The 24141-nt window shown below is 44.0% G+C and overlaps 1 protein-coding gene across 1 annotated transcript in view; it reads left to right on the plus strand.

The window, feature by feature from the left end:
* LOC126354078 (protein-L-histidine N-pros-methyltransferase) overlaps positions 1 to 24141 on the plus strand; it is an 892286-nt gene that overhangs the window by 840072 nt on the left and 28073 nt on the right. Inside the window, exon 4 of the mRNA XM_050003459.1 lies at positions 13228 to 13440. Within this exon, the coding sequence (XP_049859416.1) occupies positions 13228 to 13440 (213 nt within the window). The remainder of the gene's footprint in view (positions 1 to 13227; positions 13441 to 24141) is intronic.

The raw sequence follows: 24141 nt of genomic DNA on the forward strand, positions 1-24141 counted from the left end.
ATTTCCCACATTTTTGCAGTTTCTTCAGTTTTAATCTACAGGTCATAACCAATAGATTGTGGTCAGAGTCCACATCTGCCCCTGGAAATGTCTTACAACTTAAAACCTGGTTCCTAAATCTCTGTCTTACCATTATATAATCTATCTGATACCTTTTAGTATCTCCAGGGTTCTTCCATGTATACAACCTTCTTTCATGATTCTTAAACCAAGTGTTAGCTATGATTAAGTTGTGCTCTGTGCAAAATTCTACTAGGCGGCTTCCTCTTTCATTTCTTAGCCCCAATCCATATTCACCTACTATGTTTCCTTCTCTCCCTTTTCCTACACTCGAATTCCAGTCACCCATTACTATTAAATTTTCGTCTCCCTTCTCTATCTGAATAATTTCTTTTATACAGACATGGTAGTCCATCCCATAAACTGACATCCGGCACCTGTACAACGTAATGCATGCACGTTTGCTTCCTTACATTCAACATTCTAGCGGGTACACCGGCTATTAATGCACCATCAATTTAAATTTGCAATGACTTACCTTGCACATTAATCTATGATCTTACAACATTAATCACTTTAATATGTTACCTATAAAAATGTATTCCCGATATTTCATTACTCGGCATTATTTATTTTTTGGTGCTGCGGTGTTTTTCCGTCAATCAGTTTATCAATATTCGATCCCCAAAATATCCTGAGACCTACTCTTCATGTTGTTTATTAATGACCTGACGTACAATACTATTAATATATGCAGATATTTGCAGATGGTGCAGTTGCCCATAATGAAGTACGTTCTGGAAAACCTGCACAAATATTCGATGAGATATTGATAAGATTTCAAAACGGTGTATTGATTTTCGTCTTATAGTAAATGTTTAGAAATGAACGCAAAAACGTGCTACCTTATGACAGCAGTAGGACTCAGTCAATTCCATCAAATATATTTGTGTAAATAATTTGGCAATGGCAAGGAGAGCGTTTCTCAAGACGAGAAATTTGCTAACATCGAATATTGACTTAAGTGTTAGGATGTCTTTTCGGAAAGTATTTTTGTGGAGTGTACCCTTGTACGGAAGTGGAACATGGACGATGAACAATTCAAACAAGCAGAGAATAGAAGCTTTCGAAATGTGCTGCTACAGAAGAACACTGAAGATTAGATGAGTAGATCACGTAACTAATGAGGATATACTGAAGTACCGAATAGAACTGCGCAAAAAGAAATTTGTGGGACACCTTGACCAGAAGAAGGGTTTGGTTGATACGACGCATCTGAGACATCGAGGAATAACCAATTTAGCATAAGAGAGAAGTGTGTAAGGGGGAGGGGGGAGGTAAACATCATATAGGGAGACCATGAGATGACTACAGTCTGCAGATTCAGAAGGATGTAGATTGCAGTAGTTATTTGGAGATGAAGAGGCTTGCACAATACAGAGTAGCATGGAGAGCTGCTTCAAACCAGTCCTCGGACTGAAGAAAACAACAACAAGAAATTTTTGAGGATATGTAATGGAAAGATCTCACAAACTCAGTCGTATGTAAAGCAGGCGGCAGATTTCAGATCATCTGCGGGGTACTAGGGAAAATGCTGTCAGTCTATAAAGAAGACAGCTTACAAATCACTGGTACATATTATCATAGACTACTGCTCAAGTGTGTGCGACCCATAGCAGATAAGACTAAACAGGGAATAATGAATATGTATCAATAACGGCAGATTTGGCTAATTCACCGAAGAGGGTTAGGGAAATGATGAAAAAGCTGTACTGGCAAGCGTTTGGAGGTAGACAACTATCCGACACAAGCCTACTTAACAACATTTCAAGAACCAGTTTTAAGTGAAGAATCAAAAGATGTAGCACACACCCCTTCGTACCGTTTGACCACAAAAACATTATTCGACTAATTACAGCTCACACAGAGACATTCAAGAAGTTATTCTTTCTAGGCTCGATGTTGTTGTTGTGGGCTTCCGTCCGAAGACCGTTTTGGTGTAGCTTGTCATGCTAGACTATCCTGTGAAAACCTGTTGCTATCTTCGTAACTAATGCACACAAGAATTTTAACCTCCTTACTATAGTCGAACGTTCCTCTCCACGTACAATTTTTACACCTTTTTCCCCCACTTCCCTTTCATTACCTCGAGGTTCCTTGATACACTGGCTTCGTCATGTATCCGATCAGCTCACTTAACCTTCATCTACATCTACGGTGTGTGGCGGAGGGCACTTTACGTGCCACTGTCATTACCTCTCTTTCCTGTTCCAGTCTCGTATGGTACGCGGGAAGAACGACTGTCAGAAAGCCTCCGTGCGCGCTCTAATCTCTCTAATTTTACATTCGTGATCTCATCAGGAGGTATAAGTAGGGGGAAGCAATATTTTCGATACCTCATCCAGAAACGCACCCTCTCGAAACCTGGCGAGCAAGCTACACCGCGATGCAGAGCGCCTCTCTTGCAGAGCGCCTCTCTTGCAGAGTTTGCCACTTGAGTTTGTTAAAAATCTCCGTAACGCTATCACGGTTACCAAATAACCTTGTGACGAAACGCGCCGGTCTTCTTTGGATCTTCTCTATCTCCTGCGTCAACCAATACTCAGGTATAGGTCGAACGAGTGTGTTGTAAGCCACCTCCTTTGTTGATGAACTACATTTTCTAAGGACTCTCCCAATGAGTCTCAACCTGGTACCCGCCTTACCAACAATTAATTTTATATGATCATTCCACTTCAAATCGTTCCACAAGCATACTCCCAGATATTTTCCAGAAGTAACTGCTACCAGTGTTTGTTCCGCTATCATATAATCATACAATAAAGGATCCTTTTTTCTATGTATTCGCAATACATTACATTTGTCTATGTTAAGGGCCAGTTGCCACTTCCTGCACCAAGTCCCTATCCGCTGCAGATCTTCCTGCATTTCGCTACAATTTTCTAATGCTGCAACTTCTCTGTATACTACAGCATCATCCGCTAAAAGCCGCGTGGAACTTCCGACACTATCTACAAGGTCATTTATATATATTGTGAAAACAATGGTTCCGTAACACTCCCCTGTGGCACACCAGAGGTTACTTTGTCTGTAGACGTCTCTCAATTGATAACAACATGCTGTGTTCTGTTTGCTCAAAACTCTTCAATCCAGTCACTCAGCTGGTCTGATATTCCGTAGGCTCTTACTTTATCAGGCGACAGTGCGGAACTGTATCGAACGCCTTCCGGAAGTCAAGAAAAATAGCATCTACCTGGGACCCTGTATCTAATATTTTCTGGGTCTCATGAACAAATAAAGCGAGTTGGGTCTCACACGATCGCTGTTTCCGGAATCCATGTTGATTCCTACAGAGTAGATTCTGGGTTTCCAAAAACGACATGATACTCGAGCAAAAAACATGTTCTAAGATTCTACAACAGATCGATGTCAGAGATATAGGTCTATAGTTTTGCGCATCTGCACGACGACCCTTCTTGAAGACTGGGACTACCTGTGCTCTTTTCCAATCATTTGGAACCTTCCGTTCCTCTAGAGGCTTGCGCTACACGGCTGTTAGAAGGGGGGCAAGTTCTTTCGCGTACTCTGTGTAGAATCGAATTGGTATCCCGTCAGGTCCAGTGGACTTTCCTCTGTTGAGTGATTCCAGTTGCTTGCAGCTTCAACACGATACCACAGTTCATCAAAAGTAATGACTGGCGTACTGTAACCTTCATCGTTTTTGTGTAACAGCACGTTTCAAAATCCTCTGTTCTCTCTTTGTCTGTACTGCTTATCGTCCACGATTCACTTTCATGTACTGCTGTACACCAGACAGGTAGATAGTGTCAGAAAAAGTCCCTAATACTTAAATTTATATTTTATTTTAACATATTTCTCCGTTACGTAAATTTTTGTCTTGTTATTGTGAGTCTACATTTTACATCCTGTATTTTCCATTCCGTTCAATTGATATTCTAAGTACTGAGCAATCTCCAAGAGAACTACAATGCAATGGAAGAGGCGCTTGTCGCCTTTATATAGCTCGTTCTCCACAACGTCAGACTTCATCGATGCCCTTCTCGCCACAATTACGCAACAGCTTCGAGAAAGGCACAACTTCCCCGTGAGCAGGCGTGACTTTGATGCTCCAAAGAGACGCTGCACACCCCAACTGGAAGACGTCGCAGTGCAGCACATTGAAGACAACCGGTGAACGAGTACGCGAGCAGTTTCATTGGCTATTAAATGTAAAACAAGTGATGTACTGGGTCCCACCTAATCAATTAGTTGTTTAAGTGGTCGCGTCACCAACATGTTTTCAAACGGTACGTTTCCGGACATGAGTTCCAATTAAAAATACTGTCTACGCACTGTCCTCTACAAGTCATAGAAGTGTGTAACAGGAATTTCCGAACGCCCTATATATTGTGTGTGTATGTGTGTGTGTGTGTGTGTGTGTGTGTGTGTGTGTGTGTGTGTGTGTGTCCAAATGTTTATTAGAGTATCGTATAAAAATGTTAAATAAATTGGTCAAAAACTTTTTTTCGTGACAACGTTAAAAGGGGACTTGTCGTTATATACACTACTGGCCATTAAAATTGGTACACCAAGAAGAAATGCCGATGACAAACGCGTATCCATTGGACAAGTACATTATACTAGAACTGACATGTAATTACATTTTCACACAATTTGGATGCATAGATCCTGCGAAATCAGTACCCAGAAAAACCACCTCTGGCTGTAATACCGGCCTTGATACGCCTGGGCATTGAGTCAAACAGAGCTTGGATGGCGTGTACAGGTACAGCTGCCCATGCAGCTTCAACACGATACCACAGATCATCAAGAGCGTTTACAATTGGTGAGAGATCTGGAGAATGTGCTGGCCAGGGCAGCAGTCGAACATTATCTGTATCCAGAAAGCCTCGTACAGGACCTGCAACATGCGGTCGTGCATTATCCTGCTGAAATGTAGAGTTTCGCAGGGATCGAATGGAGGGTAGAGCCACGGGTTGTAACACATCTGAAATGTAACGTCAATGCGAACAAGAGGTGACGGGTAGTACGCCAATATGGAGATGACGAATACACGCTTCGAATGTGCGTTCACCACGATGTCGCCAAGGACGGATGCGACCGTCATGCTGCTGTAAACAGAAGCTGGATTCATCCGAAAAAATGTCATTTTGCCATTCGTGCACCCAGGTTCGCGGTTGAGTACACCATCGTAGGCGCTCCTGGCTGTGATGCAGCGTCAAGGGTAACCGCAGCCATGCTCTCCTAACTGATAGTCCATGCTGCTGCAAACGTCGTCGAACTGTTCGTGCAGATGGTTGTTGTCTTGCAAACGCCCCCATCTGTTGACTCAGGGATCGAGACGTGGCTGCACGATCCGTTACAGCCATGCGGATAAGATGCCTGTCATCTCGACTGCTAGTGATACGAGGCCGTTGGGATCCAGCACGGCGTTCCGTATTACCCTCCTGAACCTACCGATTCCATATTCTGCTAACAGTCATTGGACCTCGACCAACGCGAGCAGCAACGTCACGATACGATAAACCACCATCGTGATAGGCTACAATCCGACCTTTAGCAAAGTCGGGGACGTGACGGTACATATTTCTCCTCCTTACACGAGGAATCACAACAACGTTTCACCAGGCAACGCCGGTTAACTGCTGTTTGTGTATGAGAAATCGGTTGGAAACTTTCCTCATGTCAGCACGTTGTAGGTGTCGCCACCGGTGCCAACCTTGTGTGAATGCTCTGAAAAAGGTAATCATTTGCATATCACAGCATCTTCTTCCTGTAGGCTAAATTTCGCGTCCTTGGTTCGTCATCTTCGTGGTGTAGCAATGTTAATGGCAGGTAGTATAGTATACATTAATGCTGCGGCAGATAAGTCGTCCGGCCGTGCGACACATGCTGCTTCCCGTACGAAGCCAGGGTAGGTAGCTAGTTGATATACGTAAAAATATAAACGTTTTTACTGAAATGTTTCTGGGTGGATGGTGTAGGGGTGAAGAGCGGGGCGGAGTGAGACCTTTTTACTTGGATCCGCCCCGGACTTCATAGTGGTTGGCAGAGAAAGGGTGTAGATTTTGTTGCAGAATCCGCATTTCCAGTTTCTCATTTGTTACACTCTTCCCAGAAGTACAGAAACAAAATCTCAGCACGCTCCTTGGCGCTGAAGAGCTGTGTGTTATCGACGACTCGGACTGAAGACCCTGCGCCGGTAATGACGGCGGGGATCTGCCCCGGCCGGGTGACCGCCGGCGAGAATGGACAATGAGCCGAGGCGAGCTGGCGGGCCCGGAGGACCGGGGCAGCTGACACCTGGCCAGCCCTCCCCGTGCCGTCATTTGCATTTAGAACTGCGAACAAAAGCAAATTTAAATGCGCCGTCGCCGGCTCGCGCCTCGCGCGCCTCCCTTATAAGCGTGCGCGCCAGGGTCATTTTCTCGTTCTTTAAAAAGGTTTTATTGCCCCCGCGATCCCGTCGCATTCCGTATTCGCCGATTCGCGCGAGACCTCTCTGGAGGGAGACGGACCGGATCGTTACGGCCGCGCCGCGCGGGCAGATTGCTTTCGCAGATGAAGCTCTGCATACCTGAGAGCAAACAGCTTATCGGCCGCGAGTGCTCACACCGCGCGTGCCGTTACATAAATTAGTCCGCGACGCTGCGTACCTGCGTTGCTTCCAAACACTGCATCTATTAAGATACATCGTATAAACACACTCAGTTTGCACGTATCCTTCCTCGATAAGCCTATTCATGATTACACTAAAATTCGTTTCTCTCCGCTACCCCTCCCCCCTTTTTTTTGTTGATTTGAGCCTCCTAAGGAACCCGAAAGTAACTACTCGTGATTTAACTTCCGCTTTTTCAATTATTTTCATTGCTACTGTTTTCGAACTTCTGACCACTTTGACCCAGAATGACATTTTCACTCTGCAGCGGAGTGTGCGCTGATGTGAAACTTCCTCCGGACCGGCACACAGTTTTAATCTGCCAGGAAGTTTCACTTTGAACCAGTTTCGCTTTTTTGGTTTTCACTGTGTAATTTTTTCTCCTATCTATGTATTTATGTAGTTATGGAGTTCTCAATTCGTTCGAGCAATCAATCATTCATAATAGGAAACACAGTCATAACTCAGTCACTCAAAATGATTCAGAAATTTTACTTCTTAGAATGAAATCAGGCGATGATTCTTCTTCTCTGCAGGCTCGTGCTTTGCGGCAGTCTGCTAATCTGTACAAACAAAATGCTTCGTATTTTTGGGAGCGTTGTATAATCAGTCGGGAAACCTCAGATCAAGCGGATATTTGGCTTTGATGAAGTTTAACCTTCCGAAGAAGTAATGGAGCTCTTGGATTATTAAATGCAGATTCGTATCCAGTCTTTCGGAAGTTCCTTTGTTATTAACCACTACGCAATATATCGATGAACATCATTGATTCTCAAATGTCAAATAATGTAAGTTGTTACACACTTTTTGTATGAAGGAATATATATATATATATATATATATATATATATATATATATATATATATATATATATATATATATATATATCCCTTTTAATCGTACAATTTCGTATCCGTTATCTTTTGTCATAAATCTCAATATTCAGATTACAATTCTTCAAACAATGCTCATCCTAATCGGCACGAAGACAATCTCGGAAGCTTTTTTCTAACAACACCCAGAGAGAGTACCACAAAGAATAATTATGCGCTCATGGCACATGGCATAGCTATTGTATGAAACTACTTCGCGCAGGGGTTCTGCGAGTATGAAGATAGAAAATTAGTAAACGTCGTTCAAGGGTAGAATTGTATCAGAATAATTCATCGAATATAAAGAGATATTACAACTGGCGGTCGTAATTTAAGACCTACACGGTCCACTCACATTGACTTCATTGCCGCCTATGTTCGACATCAACGTGCGATCACCACTCGCAGACGGCAGGTGCCAGCAACAGCAGTGGACGGTATACAGTGTCGGAGGGACGCGGAAACGGAGCGGTTTATCTGACGTCGAAAGGGCATGATCATTGGTTCAAATTGCTCTAAGCACTATAGGACTCAACATTGAGGTCATCAGTTCCCTGGACTTAGAACTACCTAAACATAACTAACGTGACATCACACACATCCATCGCCGAGGCGGGATTCGAACCTGCGACCGCAGCAGCAGGGCGGTTCCGGAGTGAAGTGCCTAGAGCCGCTCGGTCACAGCGGCCGGCTCATGATCATTGGCTTTCGAGCCAAGAGTGGGAGCATTTACGAAACGGCTAAGTTCGTAAACTGTCTGTATGCCACGTTGGTTGAAGTACAGCGTCCATGGCAAAAGACCCTATCCAAAACAGACGCTGAGGTACCTTTGCTGCACCATGGGTCATAGATGCCAAGGGTGAGCGAATGTCTGTACACATGTCAGTAAAACAATTTAGCGGAAAGCACTGTTAATCTTAATTCCGCTGTCAGAAATCTCTTTCTATTTCCGAATTGCCTCATCGAAATAAATGTTAAAAATGTGTGAGTGAAATGCTGCATAGCCGCGCGGGATTAGCCGAGCGGTCTCAGGGGCTACAGTCATAGACTGTGCGGCTGGTCCCGGCGGAGGTTCGAGTCCTCCCTCGGGCATGGGTGTGTGTGTTTGTCTTTAGGATAATTTACGTTAAGTAGTGTTTAAGCTTAGAGACTGATGACCTTACCTGTTAAGTCCCATAAGATTTCACACTCACATTTGAACATTTTTGAAATGTTGCATACGCCTTTGTTTGTGGCTATAGGCTGGGTTAGAATGCCATTCATATCTAAAATTACAGTCGTGTGTTTGTACAGACTTTTGACTACTAACGCTAAATCAGTATTACTAAACTAATAACACAGGGCGAAGTCCCAGTTGCAGCTTACCAATCTAGTGACTTCCCGGGGTTGTGGCTCTTCGGCGATTAGCGTTCAATAAATAACGTAACAAATTTTTTCCTCGGCCAGTTTCGGTTGAAGGAATATATAATTTGTCGTCGATCATCTTGGAATATTCCCGCTTCAGCCCCTGTAGTTTCATGAAGTTCCGAAGGTGGCAGCACTGTACGTGGCCACGAAATAGGTGTTTGTAACGGATGTGCGTTCTGTGAAGAGAGCTGTCATTGAGTTTCTTTCGTTGGAAAAACAGAGCATCGCAGATACTCATTGGTGGTTGCAGAATGTCTACAGAGACCTGACGGTGAATATAACACGGGTGAGTTGTTGGGGGAGGCATCTGTCATCATCGCACAAAGGTCGCGCCAAACCTGTCCGTTCTCCCATATGGCAGCCGGCCGCACACAGGTGTGAGGAACGAGTGGACAGTCTCGTTCGAGGTGATCGACAGATCACTATGAAGCAGCTCGCTACTCAACTGCACGTCTCTGTTGGTAGTGCTGACACATTCATCCACGAGTACAGCTTGTACGAAATTTGTCTATGCTGATGACAGGGGCACTGCAACGAGGCACGCCGATCTTCATACAGTGGAAGAAACCCTTACATCCGATCCTGGCAGCATACTTACGTAAATAGAGGCTTAAGCCTAACGCCACGAAGACAGAAGTAACTTGCTTCCAGCTCAATAACAGAGAAGCCGACAGAGCTCTGGAAGTATACCTTGACGACACACGCCTCAACCACAACGAGCCAAGGTACCTAGGGGTCACATTGGACAGTACCTTGTCATTTAAAACACACCTTACAAAAGCAGCTGCCAAGGTGAGAACAAGAAACCACCTCATCCACAAACTCTGCGGAACTACCTGGGGATCAACAGTAACAACTCTGAAGACGTCTGCGCTGAGCCTGGTATACTCTGCGGCGGAGTACTGTTCACCAGTATGGCTAAACAGTAGTTATGAGAACAAAATCGATGTCAAACTTAACAACACCATGCGCATTATTTCAGGAACGGTTAAGTCTACACCCAACATATGGGTACCTGTCCTGAGTCATATACCACCCCCCAAGGCCGGCCGCGGTGGTCTCGCGGTTCTAAGCGCTCAGTCCGGAACCGCGCGACTGCTACGGTCGCAGGTTCGAATCCTGCCTCGGACATAGATGTGTGTGGTGTCCTTAGGTTAGTTAGGTTTAATTAGTTCTAAGTTCTAGGCGACTGATGACCACAGATGTTAAGTCGCATAGTGCTCAGAGCCAACCACCCCCCCAAAACAAGACGAGAAGCAGCCTTGGTCAGGGAATACAAGAAGATCGAAGCATACCCTGAGCTATCGGTACACATCGATATACTTGATCGTAGTTTCAAGAGGCTTCGTTCAAGACATCCTCCTCTTGCTGTCGACAGCCTCACTGGGGCCGACATCAACTCTTGGAGAAATGCCCCAACAACTTGCCATCTAATCCCTTTTATTGCTGAGGTAGTTCCTGGGTTTGATCAGCCCCGCAAGATCTGGTCAACTCTGAACCGACTAAGTACTGGACATGGGCGATGTGCTAACCTAACCTAAACTAACCTAACCTGCTGACTCACTCTTCAAAAGTGGGCTGCTGCCTTCGCCAGCATGTGACTGCGGTGCGCCTGAGCAGACCATCCAACACATCAGAGAGGAATGCAGTGCCAGACCGTTCGGTGGGGACTTTGAAGAATTCCTCATGGCATCCCAAAAATCCATTGAATATGTACATGGACTAGATGTTTGTGAATATATGTAATGTTGCGTAATGTAGAATTACGTGATCCAATACTGAAATGTACTTAAATGCCATACCCTAAATAAATAAACAAAATCTACTAGGTAGGGTACTGAAAGGTGTGTGCCCATTGGGTTCGTCTCATCACCCCTAACGGAAGACCATAAAGAGCAACGAACGACCATCTGTGCGCAATTGCTTGCGCATTAAGAGACTGAGCGAGATGATTATTAATGCAGCAAGACGTTGGCTCCTACGTCGACGAGTGGAGTGGTTCTAAGTGGAAATACTGGCCATCCTAGCATGGTGGCGTCAGGCTGTCGTTCATGTAATGTTGAAAAACAAGTTTTTGTAGCCAAAAGAGTGGGGAATTTAATGTCGTTCATCATATTAGATGCTTGAGGAAAGTCTGCAGTTGTGTCATTCATGATTTAGATAATGAAAAACTCGCCAGATACTTACATTTTGATGCTTAGCACAGCGCGTTTCGAGAATTTATTCTCACTTTCAAGTATACATAATTAACTTGCGCAGTTTTCATTATTTAAATCGAGAGTGGAGAATAATATGGTGTATTGGAATCCTGAATAAAACCAGCCTGCTTTCAGAAAAAAGGGTTGGATTACTTTTTGAACGCCATCGTATTTAACACATTAACTCATTTGTAAAGAAATCAGAAGTTTGAAGCTGTTTCATACAGCGCAGTCGGATTCTTTAAATAATGCGCGGTGAGAGTTTTACTACGAGGGTCACTCCAAAAGAAATGCACACTATTTTTTTTAAATCCATCTTTTATTCTACATGTTTGAAAGTTTTACGGTGTGTAGATACATCGTTTAGGAACAATATTTTCATTTCTCCACGTAATTTCCATCTCTCTCAACTGTCTTACGCCATCTTGGAACCAGCGCCTGTATACCCGCACGGTAAAATTCTGGACCAACTTGTTGGAGCCACTGTTTGGCAGCGTGCACAAGGGAGTCATCATCTTAAACCTTGTTCCACGAAGAGAGTCTTTCACTTTCCCAAAGAGATGCCAGTCTCATGGAGCCAGGTCGGAACTGTAAGGCGCGTGTTTCACTGTTGTCCATCCGAGTTTTGAGATCGCTTCCATGGTTTTTTGACTGACATGTGGTGGTGACTGTAGTTCAACAGCAAAACATCCTGCTTTTGCCGATGTGGTCGAACACAACTCAGTCGAGCTTGAAGTTTCTTCAGTGTCGTCACATATGCATCAAAATCTATGGTGGTTCCACTTGGCATGATGTCCACAAGCAACAGTCCTTCGGAATCAAAAAACACCGTAGCCATAGCTTTTCCAGCAGAATGTGTTGTTTTGAATTTTTTTTTCTTGGATGAAATGCATGATGCCACTCCATTGATTGCCTCTTCGTCCCTGGTGAAAAATGATGGAGCCATGTTTCATCACCAGTCACAATTCTTCCAAGAAATTCATCTGCACCAATCTCGTACTGTTCGAAAAGTTCGCCGCATACCGTTTTTATTGTTTCTTTGTGAGCCACATTCTGGTAAAGTACCTGGCACAAACCTTTTTTTAACACCAACACATTCAGTATTCTGCAAACACATCCTACCCCTATCCCAACGTAGCGGGACAGTCCTTTCACTGTGGTGCATCTGTCAGCAGTCACCAATTCGTTAGACCTCTGCACATTGGAGTGTGTGCAGTACGAGGCCTGCCGCTGCGAGGACAATCCTCAATATGCCATGCCCGCTTTCATCACGTAACGTGCTTGCCCACCGACTAACTATACTGCGATCGACAGCAGCATTTCCATACACCTTTTCCAGCCTCTTGTGGATGTTTCCCACTGTCCCGTTTTCACAGCACAGGAATTCTATGACAGCACGTTCCTTTTGGCGAACGTCAAGTGTAGCAGCCATCTTGAAGACATGCTGTGACAGCACCACTCACGGGAACAGATTGAACTAAGTTTGGAAACAAGCGGGAAGGATGTATCTACACACTGTATAACTTTCACACATGCAGAATGAAAACCGTATTTTTAAAAATATAGTGTTCATATCTTTTGGTGTGACCCTCGTAGTTGTGGCTATGTCATGTTTGTGTGTGTTATTTTTATGTATTCATGATGTGCTAGTTGGTTGTATTGGATGTAGCACATTTTGATGGTCTCGGTCGGGCACACAGTTTTAGCCGGCCTGTGTGGTCGAGCGGTTCTAGGCGCTATAGTCTGGAACTGCGCGACAGCTACGGTCGCAGGTTCGAATCCTGCCTCGGGCATGGATGTGTGTGATGTCCTTAGGTTAGTTAGGTTTAAGTAGTTCTAAGTTCTAGGGGACTGATGACCTCAGAAGTTAAGTCCCATAGTGCTCAGAGCCATTTGAACCAACATTTTGATGTTCCTTGTACTTATTCTAGTTTGGGATGTTACTTGTACGATCCTAATTTGGGATGTTGCTTGTACTATTGTAATTTTGCTACGTCTTTGGGATGCCTTGTGTACATATTTGCCTGCCCGAGGCCAGACGACTGAGACGCCTGTGTGTCTGCGCGGCAGGCTGCTGGGCCGCGGCTCGATGTTCGTGGTGTCGCGGCGGCAGCTCGAGCGGCTGGTGGGCGACGCCGGTCCCTCGCTGTGGGGCGGCGTGCTGCTCGACCTGGGCGCCGGCGACGGCCGCGCCACCAGCGCCATCGCCTCGCTCTTCTCGCAGGTCTACGTCACCGAGGTCTCCGTGCCCATGCGCTGGATACTCGCCAGGAGGGGCTACCAGTAAGTCTCCGCCACTGCCGCAAGCGCCTTCGTGTTCTCTGGTGCTGGGGCCCCTGTGCGACGAGGTGGACCGAGGCGCAGCCAGCAACGCCGATACGCAAGCCGACATCGTATTAGAAGGCATGCACAACGCTGGGACCACACACGACAGTTACTACAGCATGTCCATATGACAATTTTTTTTATTTTCAAATGCAAGTAAAAACACAATGAATCCGGGGACATTACCCCAACTGGAGAGGAATTACGTTTGGGCTTCCACAAGGCTCATTGCTGGGTCCACCACTTGCCTCATATACACTGTAAGAGAAAAAAGACAACGTACAACGAAGGAGTGGGACGAAACTCGGTCGATGTGATGTACGTGTACAGACAAACAAATAATTCCAACTTGAAAAAAATTGTATGATTTATTCAAGAGAAAGAGCTTCAAAATTGAGCAAGTTAACAAAGCGTTGGTTCACTTGTGACCCTTATACAAGGAGTTATTCGGCTTGGGACTGCTTCATAGACGCGTTGGATGTCAACCAGTGAGATATCGTGCCAAATTCTGTCCAATTAGCGCAACGCGCTGTTTCTAATTGCCCTTCACCCAGCACGTTCGCTCGTCCCGTCACCCCTCTCGTACGCGCCATCTCGCGACCGCATCACGAGCGCCGAGGAGTACGATCGCCAGAGGAGAACTGATAGGCCGAAAGCTAGTATGATTCATTTAGGATCGGTGGACATAGACACCTGCCTAGATGTGGATGAGTTTAAACAATGTGTGGGGGCTACGACATGATCTGGGGGTTAGTTTTCTCGTATCAGCAATGTGCCATATTCGATCTTCGGCAACACAGGATGGAACTTGATGGAACAATATTTCAGTTAAATGAAGTCATTACCAGGGTTGCGGTGTCGTGAAGCGAGCCTTTCGCAAAAGATGAACCGATCAAACCTCGAATAACCACGTTTAGACTTCATTCTCACGGCCGTGCATACAAGGGTACTGTGAAATGACTTTGGGTCGGCGTTGAGTCAGGCTTGATGGTAGGAATTTTGGCTCTGTTGGGACCGTTAGAAGAGAATGAAATATTAGATCTATTAGGTTGCTTAGTTAAAAGAGGTACTGTACGCACAGAAGAAATAAAGTTTGAAAAGAAGGTACCGGTTTCTACAGATTATTTTGGTGCAGAGGACATAGGATTAACAAAGGGTTTTTAATTGCTAATATGGATATTCTGGATGAAGGCGAAGAGGGCGTGAGCGATGTCAGCCACGGACAATCGCCAGACGCCACTGAAACTGGGCTGGTTGGAGGGCCTTGTCCATAATGCTCCAAACGTTCTCAACTGGGGAAAAATCTGATGACCTTGGTAGTCAAGGCAGTGTTTAAGAAGTACGAGGACAAGCAGTATAAACTCTCGCCGTGTCTGGGCGGGCATTATGTTGCTTAAATGTAAGCCTGGAATGGCTCTTCATAAAGGGTAACAGAACGAGGCGTGGAATATCGTCGACGTACCTCTGAGCTGTAAGGCTGCCGTGGATGACTAACAAAGAAGCTTTCAGCCTGCAGTCACATTGATTGGAGTAGAATTGTCTTCAGTGATAAGTCCTGCTTCGAACTGAGTCCCGATGACAGCGAAGACGTGTCTGGTGACGCCCTGGACAGAGGTCGGATACCATCCTGACTGTCGCCTGCCATGCGGCCCAACAAGCAGGAGTTACGCCATTTTCGTAGCAGGACACCTTTGGGTGCCATCCCCGGTACCCTTACGGCCCGGCGGTATGTCGAAGATAATCTACGCTCCGTTTTGTTGTCCTTCATGGCATGCCACACTGGACTTACATTTCAGCAGTATGATGCCCGCACGCACACGGCGGGAATTTCTGTTCTTTGTGTTCGTGCTTGCCAAACCGTACCTTCGCCAGTGAGGTCGCCAGATCTCTCTCCAATGGATAACGTCTGAAATATTATGGCGCAGTCCTCGAACCAGCTCAGGATTCTGACGATCCAACGCGCCGGTTGGACAGAATTTGGCACGATATCACTCTGTCTGACATTCAACAAGTGTATGACCCAGTCCCAAGCCGAATAACTGCTTGTATGAGGGTCAGAAGTGAACCAACGCTTTTTTAACTTGCTCAATTTGTGAAGCACTATCTCTTGAATAAATCGTCCAATTTTTCTCAAGTTTGTTTCATTTGTTTTTTCTGTACACGTACATCACATCGACCGAGTTTCGTCCCACTTCTTCGTTGTGCGTCGTCTTGTTTTCTCTTAGAGTGTATACGAGGCAGAATGGAGGACCCAGCAATGAGCCCTGTGGAATCCCAACCGTAATTCCTCTGGAGTTGGAATTTCACTGTATTTTTACTTGCAGTTGAAAATCAAAAAGCCGAATAACTGCTTGCATCATTACCAAAGTTTCACCAACGAATTATTGACTTGCTCAGTTTGTGAAGCTCTTCTTCGTGAATAAATCATCCAATTTTTCTGTAACATTAATAGTTTTTGCGGTCGTCACTAGAATTGTACTCAATCCAGGTACACAAAAGCAACACAAGAAATGGTCAACAGTCTGCTTTAAAGTGTCATTTTCTGGTATTCTGTGAATGGTCCCACACTCATCTTACAAGGACACAACGTATTCAGTTCTGCACACCTAGGGATACTACACCAATGATATGAGTAACACGTGTTGAGGATAATAAATAGTGTGGTAAATTCAAAATTCTTAACTGTCCATATTGAAGAGAATTTGAACTGGAAAAAACACATTCTGGAACTCCTAAAACAACTTAATTCAGCTTCATGTGTTCTTAGAATCATTATGAAGCCTGGGGAGAGACAAATGAGTAAGCTGACGTATTTTGCATTCTTTCATTCAATAACAGCATGTGGGATAATGTTCTTAGGTAACTAATCTTTAATAAAGAAAGTCTTAATTGTTCAAGAACTTGATGTAGGAATAATGTGTGGTGTTCACCAACGATCATCTTGAAGACACCCGTTTAAGGAGTTTTGCGTACTGCTTCACAATATATTTGTTCCCTCATGAACTTCGTTGTAAATAACCCACTGCAATTCAAAAGGAACAATGACGTACGTAATTACAGTACCAGAAGAAAAAGTGACATTCATTAAGATTATCTTTTGCTCAAAAAGGTGTGTACAAAACTACAACCAGAATTTTTGATCACTTGCCCAGTGTTATAAAATGTCAGACACAAAACTAAAATTTGGAAACTAACTGAAAAAGTTTCTCCTTGGTAACTCGTATTCGGTAGAAGAATTTCTATTTTTGTTATGCGTGAAAGGTGATGGGTGGCAGTTACTAACACACTTCTGCTTGTTCATTTAAAAAAAAACTTGTAAATGAACAGCAAGCAGGCATATTTGTAGAATAATTTGTGATCTGAATATAAAATCATTCGCTCCCTACCGTTACGGTTTATCTTGCGAATGATCCATGGAACATGAAACTAAATACGACATGTACATACTTGCAGTTTGCAGCATCAAGTGAAGTAACACAAAATGTTTTGTACAAAAACTAATACATTGTTACTTCTGCAGTTCGAAAAATGTTTAGATGGTACTCTAAGAGTTGTCCTGTGCGCACAAGAATCGCTGCGGGTGATGGAGGCTATTACATAGCCAAGCTCACGTACAGGCGAGGCGTAGACATCTCAAGCAGAAATCCGGAGGAGTTATGTCAGCAGATCGGGATGACCACTTGGTTGGTCCATCACGTCCTATCCATCGCTTTGGAAACGTCCGGTCCAGAAAATCGCAAACATGGTGGTGAACCATCCTGCTGGAGGATCACATTTGGGCCGGCCAGAGTGGCCGTGCGGTTCTAGGCGCTACAGTCTGGAACCGCGTGACCACAATGGTCGCAGGTTCGAATCCTGCCTCGGGCATGGTTGTGTGTGATGTCCTTAGGTTAGTTAGGTTTAAGTAGTTCTAAGTTCTAGGGGACTGATGACTACAGCAGTTAAGTCCCATAGTGCTCAGAGCCATTTGATCACATTTGATTGACGGGAAAGAAGTTGAGGAATAGTATTTTGCTCAAGCATGTCCGGATAAACGGTCCCTGGTACTGTTTGCTCGGTGAAGAAAAATGGTTTAACTATCTTGTGTTTCATCAGCGCGCTCCACACATCCCTCTTTTCGCTGCCTCTCGTATGTTCTCGGTAACTGAAGAGGTTTTCTGAACCCCATATGCGAAAGTTCCTTCGTCAGAGAAAACGACATTTCTTAGATAGTTGGGGGTTTTGTCCGGTCCAGTCCAATACTACGATAGCAAATTCATAGCGAAGCTGCAGGTCGTTTCTGTGCTTACACAATTTGAACTGCGTGCAAACGAAATAGTATATGCAGCACCTTGTGACTATTCAGCAAGGGATGTTCAGCTCTCGTAATGCTCGGCGAATCGACTACAACGAGCTTCTTGGGGAGGTCTCTCTGAACTCCTTTACCCATTTCATCAGATGCGTGTTTTGTGCCAATACCTGTCTGTATGTTTGCAATACCACACTGACTAGGAACATGTCATCCCAGGCCTTACTTGTCTTAATGCTTGGTGACTCCTTTTGAAATTCACATGGGAAATTTCTTTGGGCAGCAGTGGATGATTTCGTTTCCGCATAGCACGCCACGCAATATGCTTCACATGATGACGCAAACCGCAAATATATATATGTCTCATAATTTTTTAATCGGATTTGGAAATCAGGGTGGCTTAACGTGGACACTCAGTTTATTATTATTATTATTTGGGGGAGGATACGTCATCAGTCTTCTGAAGGGGTTTGATACGACCCGCTATGGATTGTTGTCCTGTTGTAAGGCTACCATTATCGGTAACCTTATGAAAATATCAATATCTGCAGCTCATTGGCGGTGCCTCCAATATCGCAGGTGCTGTAGAAGGTCTAGAAGTTACAGGTAGCGGATCATAAGAGGACGGCGTACGCTTTCGAGTAGTGAAAGTGTCTGCCGGTGGCGAGTATCCAACATTGTTTGTTACATGGACTCTGGCCCAGAGTTGCGAACAAAAGTTTGACTCTGAAGTGTGCTACACCTGGATGTATTTGTGGTTTAATATTCAGACGAAGTAATTATGTGAAGTAAAAAGGTGTAGAATCGTGAGTCTGGGGATTTTTGAGGATCATAGATTGTTAAGGCCCCCGTAGACGACCAAATAATTTGACAAACTTAACATGTTAACCAAATTATTTGTCAGTGTAGTACTTCGCTTGACGTGTTTGTCAGACACAGTGTTTGAAGGAAATTCTGAATGATGGCCGATTTGACAAACGACTGTGATCGTTTACGTACGCATTTGTTAAACACTAGCCAGTTTATTGTGGAACTATTATGTATAGCTCTTAACTTTAGCAGATTTCGAAGATACAGAAGTTTATACCTTGCATTGCACCACGTACATCGCCCGCTAATGTCAGGATACTTCGTGACACGATAAACACCATGTGACAACTACTTCAAGAATGAAGTTAAGTTCGACAAACTTGGTTTTGCTATGTCTGCGCGCTTGGTTCAGAAAGCCCGTGGATAACAGACAGCTAATTTCACAAACAAGATTGATCGTTTACAGGCGCGTTTATGTGAATGTTAGCATGGCAAAAAAAGTTCTTGGATGACGGTGTTTAAATGTTGAATTTCTGGTGAAGTAGTTAAATTATTCGCAACGAGAGGTGACTGTAACCAGTATCTGTGGTTAAGCGAGCTCAGTGATTTTCCATACATAACCTGTTTCACTAGTCCGATAGCAGTAAAGTTGAGTGATTTCTTCACTCAAATTCAGAGACGAAGGTCACCGATTTTGCTCGTATTTCACACGATTTTAGTACGCACTTAGAAGCTAATGCTATTTTAGTACGATGCCCTTCTCAGGCGTCGAAGAGAAATCGAGATTGAAAGCTCTACGACCCTGTCTAATACAGTACCATCCGAGAGCGCCAGCCGTGGAGCAGCGGCTAGAAGTCTGCTCGTACTGAGAGTTTGAGTCTCGTACATTGTATTGCTGTGATGAATCCTGTTTCTTCGGAGAGGAATAATAATAATAATAATAATAATAATAATAATAATAATAATAATAAATACGTTTCCCATCCTCACTTTCATCACGATCATATCAAGAGTCCATGATCCATGAAAACTTCTGTCATCATCATCATCATCATCATCATCATCATCATCTTTATTATCAGCATCTGTAACACCCGGTGTATTTTTCTCATATTTTCAGATATTTCATGTTGACAATGTGTCAGCCATTTAAAGAACAACAAAATGGAAATTCCGGCTACAGATCAGAGGCGACTGTAATGGGTCCAAAGTGTAAAAACAAAGGTAAACTATCATTTTAAAGGCCCATGTTCAAGAGTTGTCAGATTATTTTAAAAAGCTCCAGAAAATAGGCGGTGTATATACTTGCTATGTTGGTTCAAGTGGACGGAAACGAAGCTGTTTGGAGGAAATGTCTTTACATCTGATTCAGGCACTTTTCATGCGGAAAAGAAATTGCTGATTGTGTGCTCGGTTCGCGGCAACTGTCATCACGCCTAACAGCAGTGAGGCAGATTTTACATAAGATTGGCGCCTCTCTCCGACGTTAAGATCGGTGAGGTTGGAGATTAGGAGGAGGATAAATAAATAAATGTCGCGTGACTAGGGCCTCCCGTCGGGTAGACCGTTAGCCTGGTGTAAGTCTTTCGATTTGACGCCACTTCGGCGACTTGCGCGTCGATGGGGATGAAATGATGATGACAACACAACACCCAGCCCCTGAGCGGAGAAAATCTCCGACCCAGCCGGGAATCGAACCCGGGCCCTTCGAATTGACATCCTGTCGCGCTGACCACTCAGCTACCGGGAGGAGGATGTTAACGCATTTATTCTTGATTTGTACCGCACAATTTGACGAGTATAAGGCAACACTGATGTAAAATGCTCGAAATTTTGTTGACACATAGGGCCGACACCAATCTTCGGTGCAGGCCATCATTATAGGGGATGAGACGTTGTGGCAGTGTGTCGGGTAGGCTGCCCACTCACTCACAGTACTCGGCTGACCGCATCAGATTTACACGAACGGTCTCGAAATGTGACGCCTGCTAAGTGTTCCCAAGAAACTGTTGTGGCCGATCGAGATGAATTTGAAGGCGCGAATGCAAAAGAATTTTGTTTGTTTCTTCTGTTTCCCGTATTTTATCCTAACATTTTCTGAACTCTTTGAGACATCCATGGTATGAGTTGGAAGAAACAGCAAATAAATTAAATGCAATACGTAAAAGATTAATAACTTGTTGAAGAAGGCATGACGTAATTTCGAGAAATATAAAGACAGCGAAAACTATTGAGATGGAAAGGCAGGTGCATGTTTTCTATCTCCAGGACACCAGATATTCGCATTGCAGCTAAAAAGCTTGATTTCTGCTTTAACGATGAGGATCAGCATCTACCACGACAGCGACCTTTTTAGATTGCTTTTTGCTTGATGTTTCCTTAAAATGTCGTGAAATCGTGCTGCGAATCCAGGATTACTATTTCCGAAATGAGTTCAGTGTATAAACCCTGTTCAGTTCATGAAGAGCTGTAGTCTCTGTAACTCAATGAAGAGTGACAGGTCTTGGTAACACATGGCCGTATGCCAGTTACCGTTGCATTACCACAGGCCGTTTCAAATTGAATGGTGAGCGACGCATTTCAAGCTACCATTTTTAGGGAGCCATAGCTCTCTCAAATACAGGTATGTTGAATATAAGTGTTTCTGTTTATTTGTATCAAGGACTCTGGACTCGGTGAGTTAGAATAGAAAAATGAAACTCCATGTTGTTTGTTGTTTAGTCATCAGTCGGAAAAACAATTTAACTTTTTTGAACTTATAAAGAGCTGTTTGTGTAAATTTTTGAAATTTGTGTAGAGTGTTTTGCGTCATCAATGGACTGAACATGAAAAGGGTTTATCGACTGTCTTGACTGACCCAAAAAACAAGGAGGATTTTGCATAAAACTTCAGTTAGTTGTTCAGTGGCCAAAAGTGTCTACCCTCTCGGAATCACTTAAAAAATCTCATTTCAACTTCCATCACTTCGTTCGTTTCTTTTACATAGCTATAGACAGGAGCAGGTCTCATAAAGGTTGTAAATACCTTTTGGATCGTCTTTTGTACCAAGTCGCTTCATTTTTCTTTCACCAAAGCATAAAAGCTGTAAATTATAAGTGGATCATTTGTGTCATCTCTTGTATCTTTCTGTAAGGACTCTGACTTCTGGACTGATGCATCTTAAAATTTTGGAACGGGTCGTCTCGTGGTCTGCATTTGGTAAAAGGAGTATTAATATTGTGCTCACTCGCATACATTTGGTAATGTCTTTAACTTTTTTTGTGCGTCCAAATCCCCGTTTGGTGATACATTTCCCTGAGTTTGCTCTTTCCACTTCTTTATCTTCTGGAATAAGTGGCTTGCTTCCAGCCGTAGAATCTGCTTATCCTTTGCTTAATCCGTATTTCCTGGCTGTATCGGGGATTTCCAGTCGCTTCTGTAGCCCATCGCAAGCAGCCCCTCCTCTAAATAGGACTTATGTTTTCCATCAATCTTCGTGGAGCTTTTTGCAATAACTAACACTTTTGTATGGAATACTTCAAACTCACCTTGTAGGATCGCTCGCAGTATGCTATTTGAACGTTACCCAAAGCATATGAAACCCAAGTTTTTTCTAAAATTTCCTTCTCTGCCACACTAATGTCTAGAAATTTTATTCCTTGCTTCAAGAGTGGAAAAATTTCTAGTTGAGGGCGCTGCTCCTGCGTATATGCAATGTAGCACGACTGCTATGCGGGTACAAGCACCGACATGTTCAAATGGCTCTGAGCACTATGGGACTTAACATCTATGGTCATCAGTTCCCTTGAACTTAGAACTACTTAAACCTAATTAACGGAACCGCGGGATTGCTACGGTCGCAGGTTCGAATCCTGCCTCGGGCATAGATGTGTGTGAAGTCCTTAGGTTAGTTAGGTTTAAGTAGTTCTAAGTTCTAGGGGACTGATGACCACAGAAGTTAAGTCCCATAGTGCTCAGAGCCAAACCTAACTAACCTAAGGACATCACACAACACCCAGTCATCACGAGGCAGAGAAAGCACCGACATGTAGCCAAGGGGTCAGTGTGATATTCATGTCTCTCCGACATGCGTGCACTAAATGCAGAAACTAGAACTATGACGACGTTGTTACCAAATGCTTCCATACAGGCCCAATATGCTGTTATTCTTTTCTTGACTGCCGAAGGTGAAACACCAGTAGACCCGAAGTTCAAATCTTCTGGGTTATTAGGCCGCGTGACATCTCCTCTAAAGCAACAGACGTTTCGACCACTCTGCTTGGATTCTCTTCAGGATCTTCCGATGTCCACTACTGCTAGAACACTGTCAGAGACCAGTGTCGCGTTCTCTTGTAAAGGGGAATTTTCCCCTCGTTTGTGCTCGAGGATTAGTAGTATTGGTTAAAATTCTTATGGTTACCATTGGTGGGCCATTGTCATAAGCTAAATTCCCGCGCTGATGCAGAAGAGGGGGCGTTCTTGTCTAAACTCTTGTGGATACTACTGGTGGCCCATCGTCATTGATTAGAAAGGCACTATTCCGTACTTACGCTGGAGAAGGATTATTGGTTGAAATTCCTCCTGCTGCGATAGTATCCTCAAGAGTTTAGCCAATAACGCCCCCTCTTCTGCCACAGCACGGGAATATTAGTTTATGACGATGGCCCACCAATGACAGCCATAAGATTTTTAACCAATACTACTACTTCTCCAGCACAAACGCGAGAAAACTCCTCTTTATAAGAGAACGCGACACTGGTCTCTGACAGTGTTCTAGCAGGTGGACACTGGAAGATCCTGAAGAAGGTCCCAGGAGAGGGGTCGAAACGTCGTTTGTTTTAGAGGAAATATGACGTGGCTTAATAATACAGAAAATTTTCAGTGAAAATGGCCACGGAAGCCTGCAGACTTACATACCAGATTACCTATCGGAGAATGAAAAATGTGTGTGGGGCAGCATGTTTGTTGAAAACTACCATTTTGGAATGGTGCGCCAAATTCCGTGCTGGTCGCGTTTCAACAGAAGATGCTGGTTGATCTGGGGGAGACAATCGAACACTCATCCCCCCTATAGTCTTGATATGTCTCCATGCGATTATCACTCCTTCAGTCCCTTAAAAAGATCTTGAAGGGTCGACGATCATGGAATTCTTCACGCAGTAGGACATTGTGTTTCACCAAACAGATATCTTATGGCGGTGGATTAATTGCCTCAGTGCTGACAGCAATTTTGTCTGACTGGCATAGCGATTCTGGATTGTATAACCATCGAAAGGAAACTTTTTGATGGATCCCTTAGAACTCTGCGGAACATTTAGCTACTGTTGATGAACAACGGAAAATTGAATGAGAAGTTGTTGAAACAACTACAGTTTCTTAATCAGTGCTTCTGTAAATGCAGTAAGAAGTTAGTTTTTTCAAAAGATATGCATGAGAAAGATTGCTCTAAAAGTAAATAAAAGCTGTTTGAAAGAAGTTAATATTCATTTTGGAGTGGTGAGGCTGCCTGTTAACTACTCCAAATTCATCTGTTTGCAAATTACCCCAGGCTACCGTGTGCGTATAAAATGTGTGAGTACGAA

This window comes from Schistocerca gregaria, chromosome 3, assembly GCF_023897955.1.
Source record: "Schistocerca gregaria isolate iqSchGreg1 chromosome 3, iqSchGreg1.2, whole genome shotgun sequence".
NCBI lineage: Eukaryota > Metazoa > Arthropoda > Insecta > Orthoptera > Acrididae > Schistocerca > Schistocerca gregaria.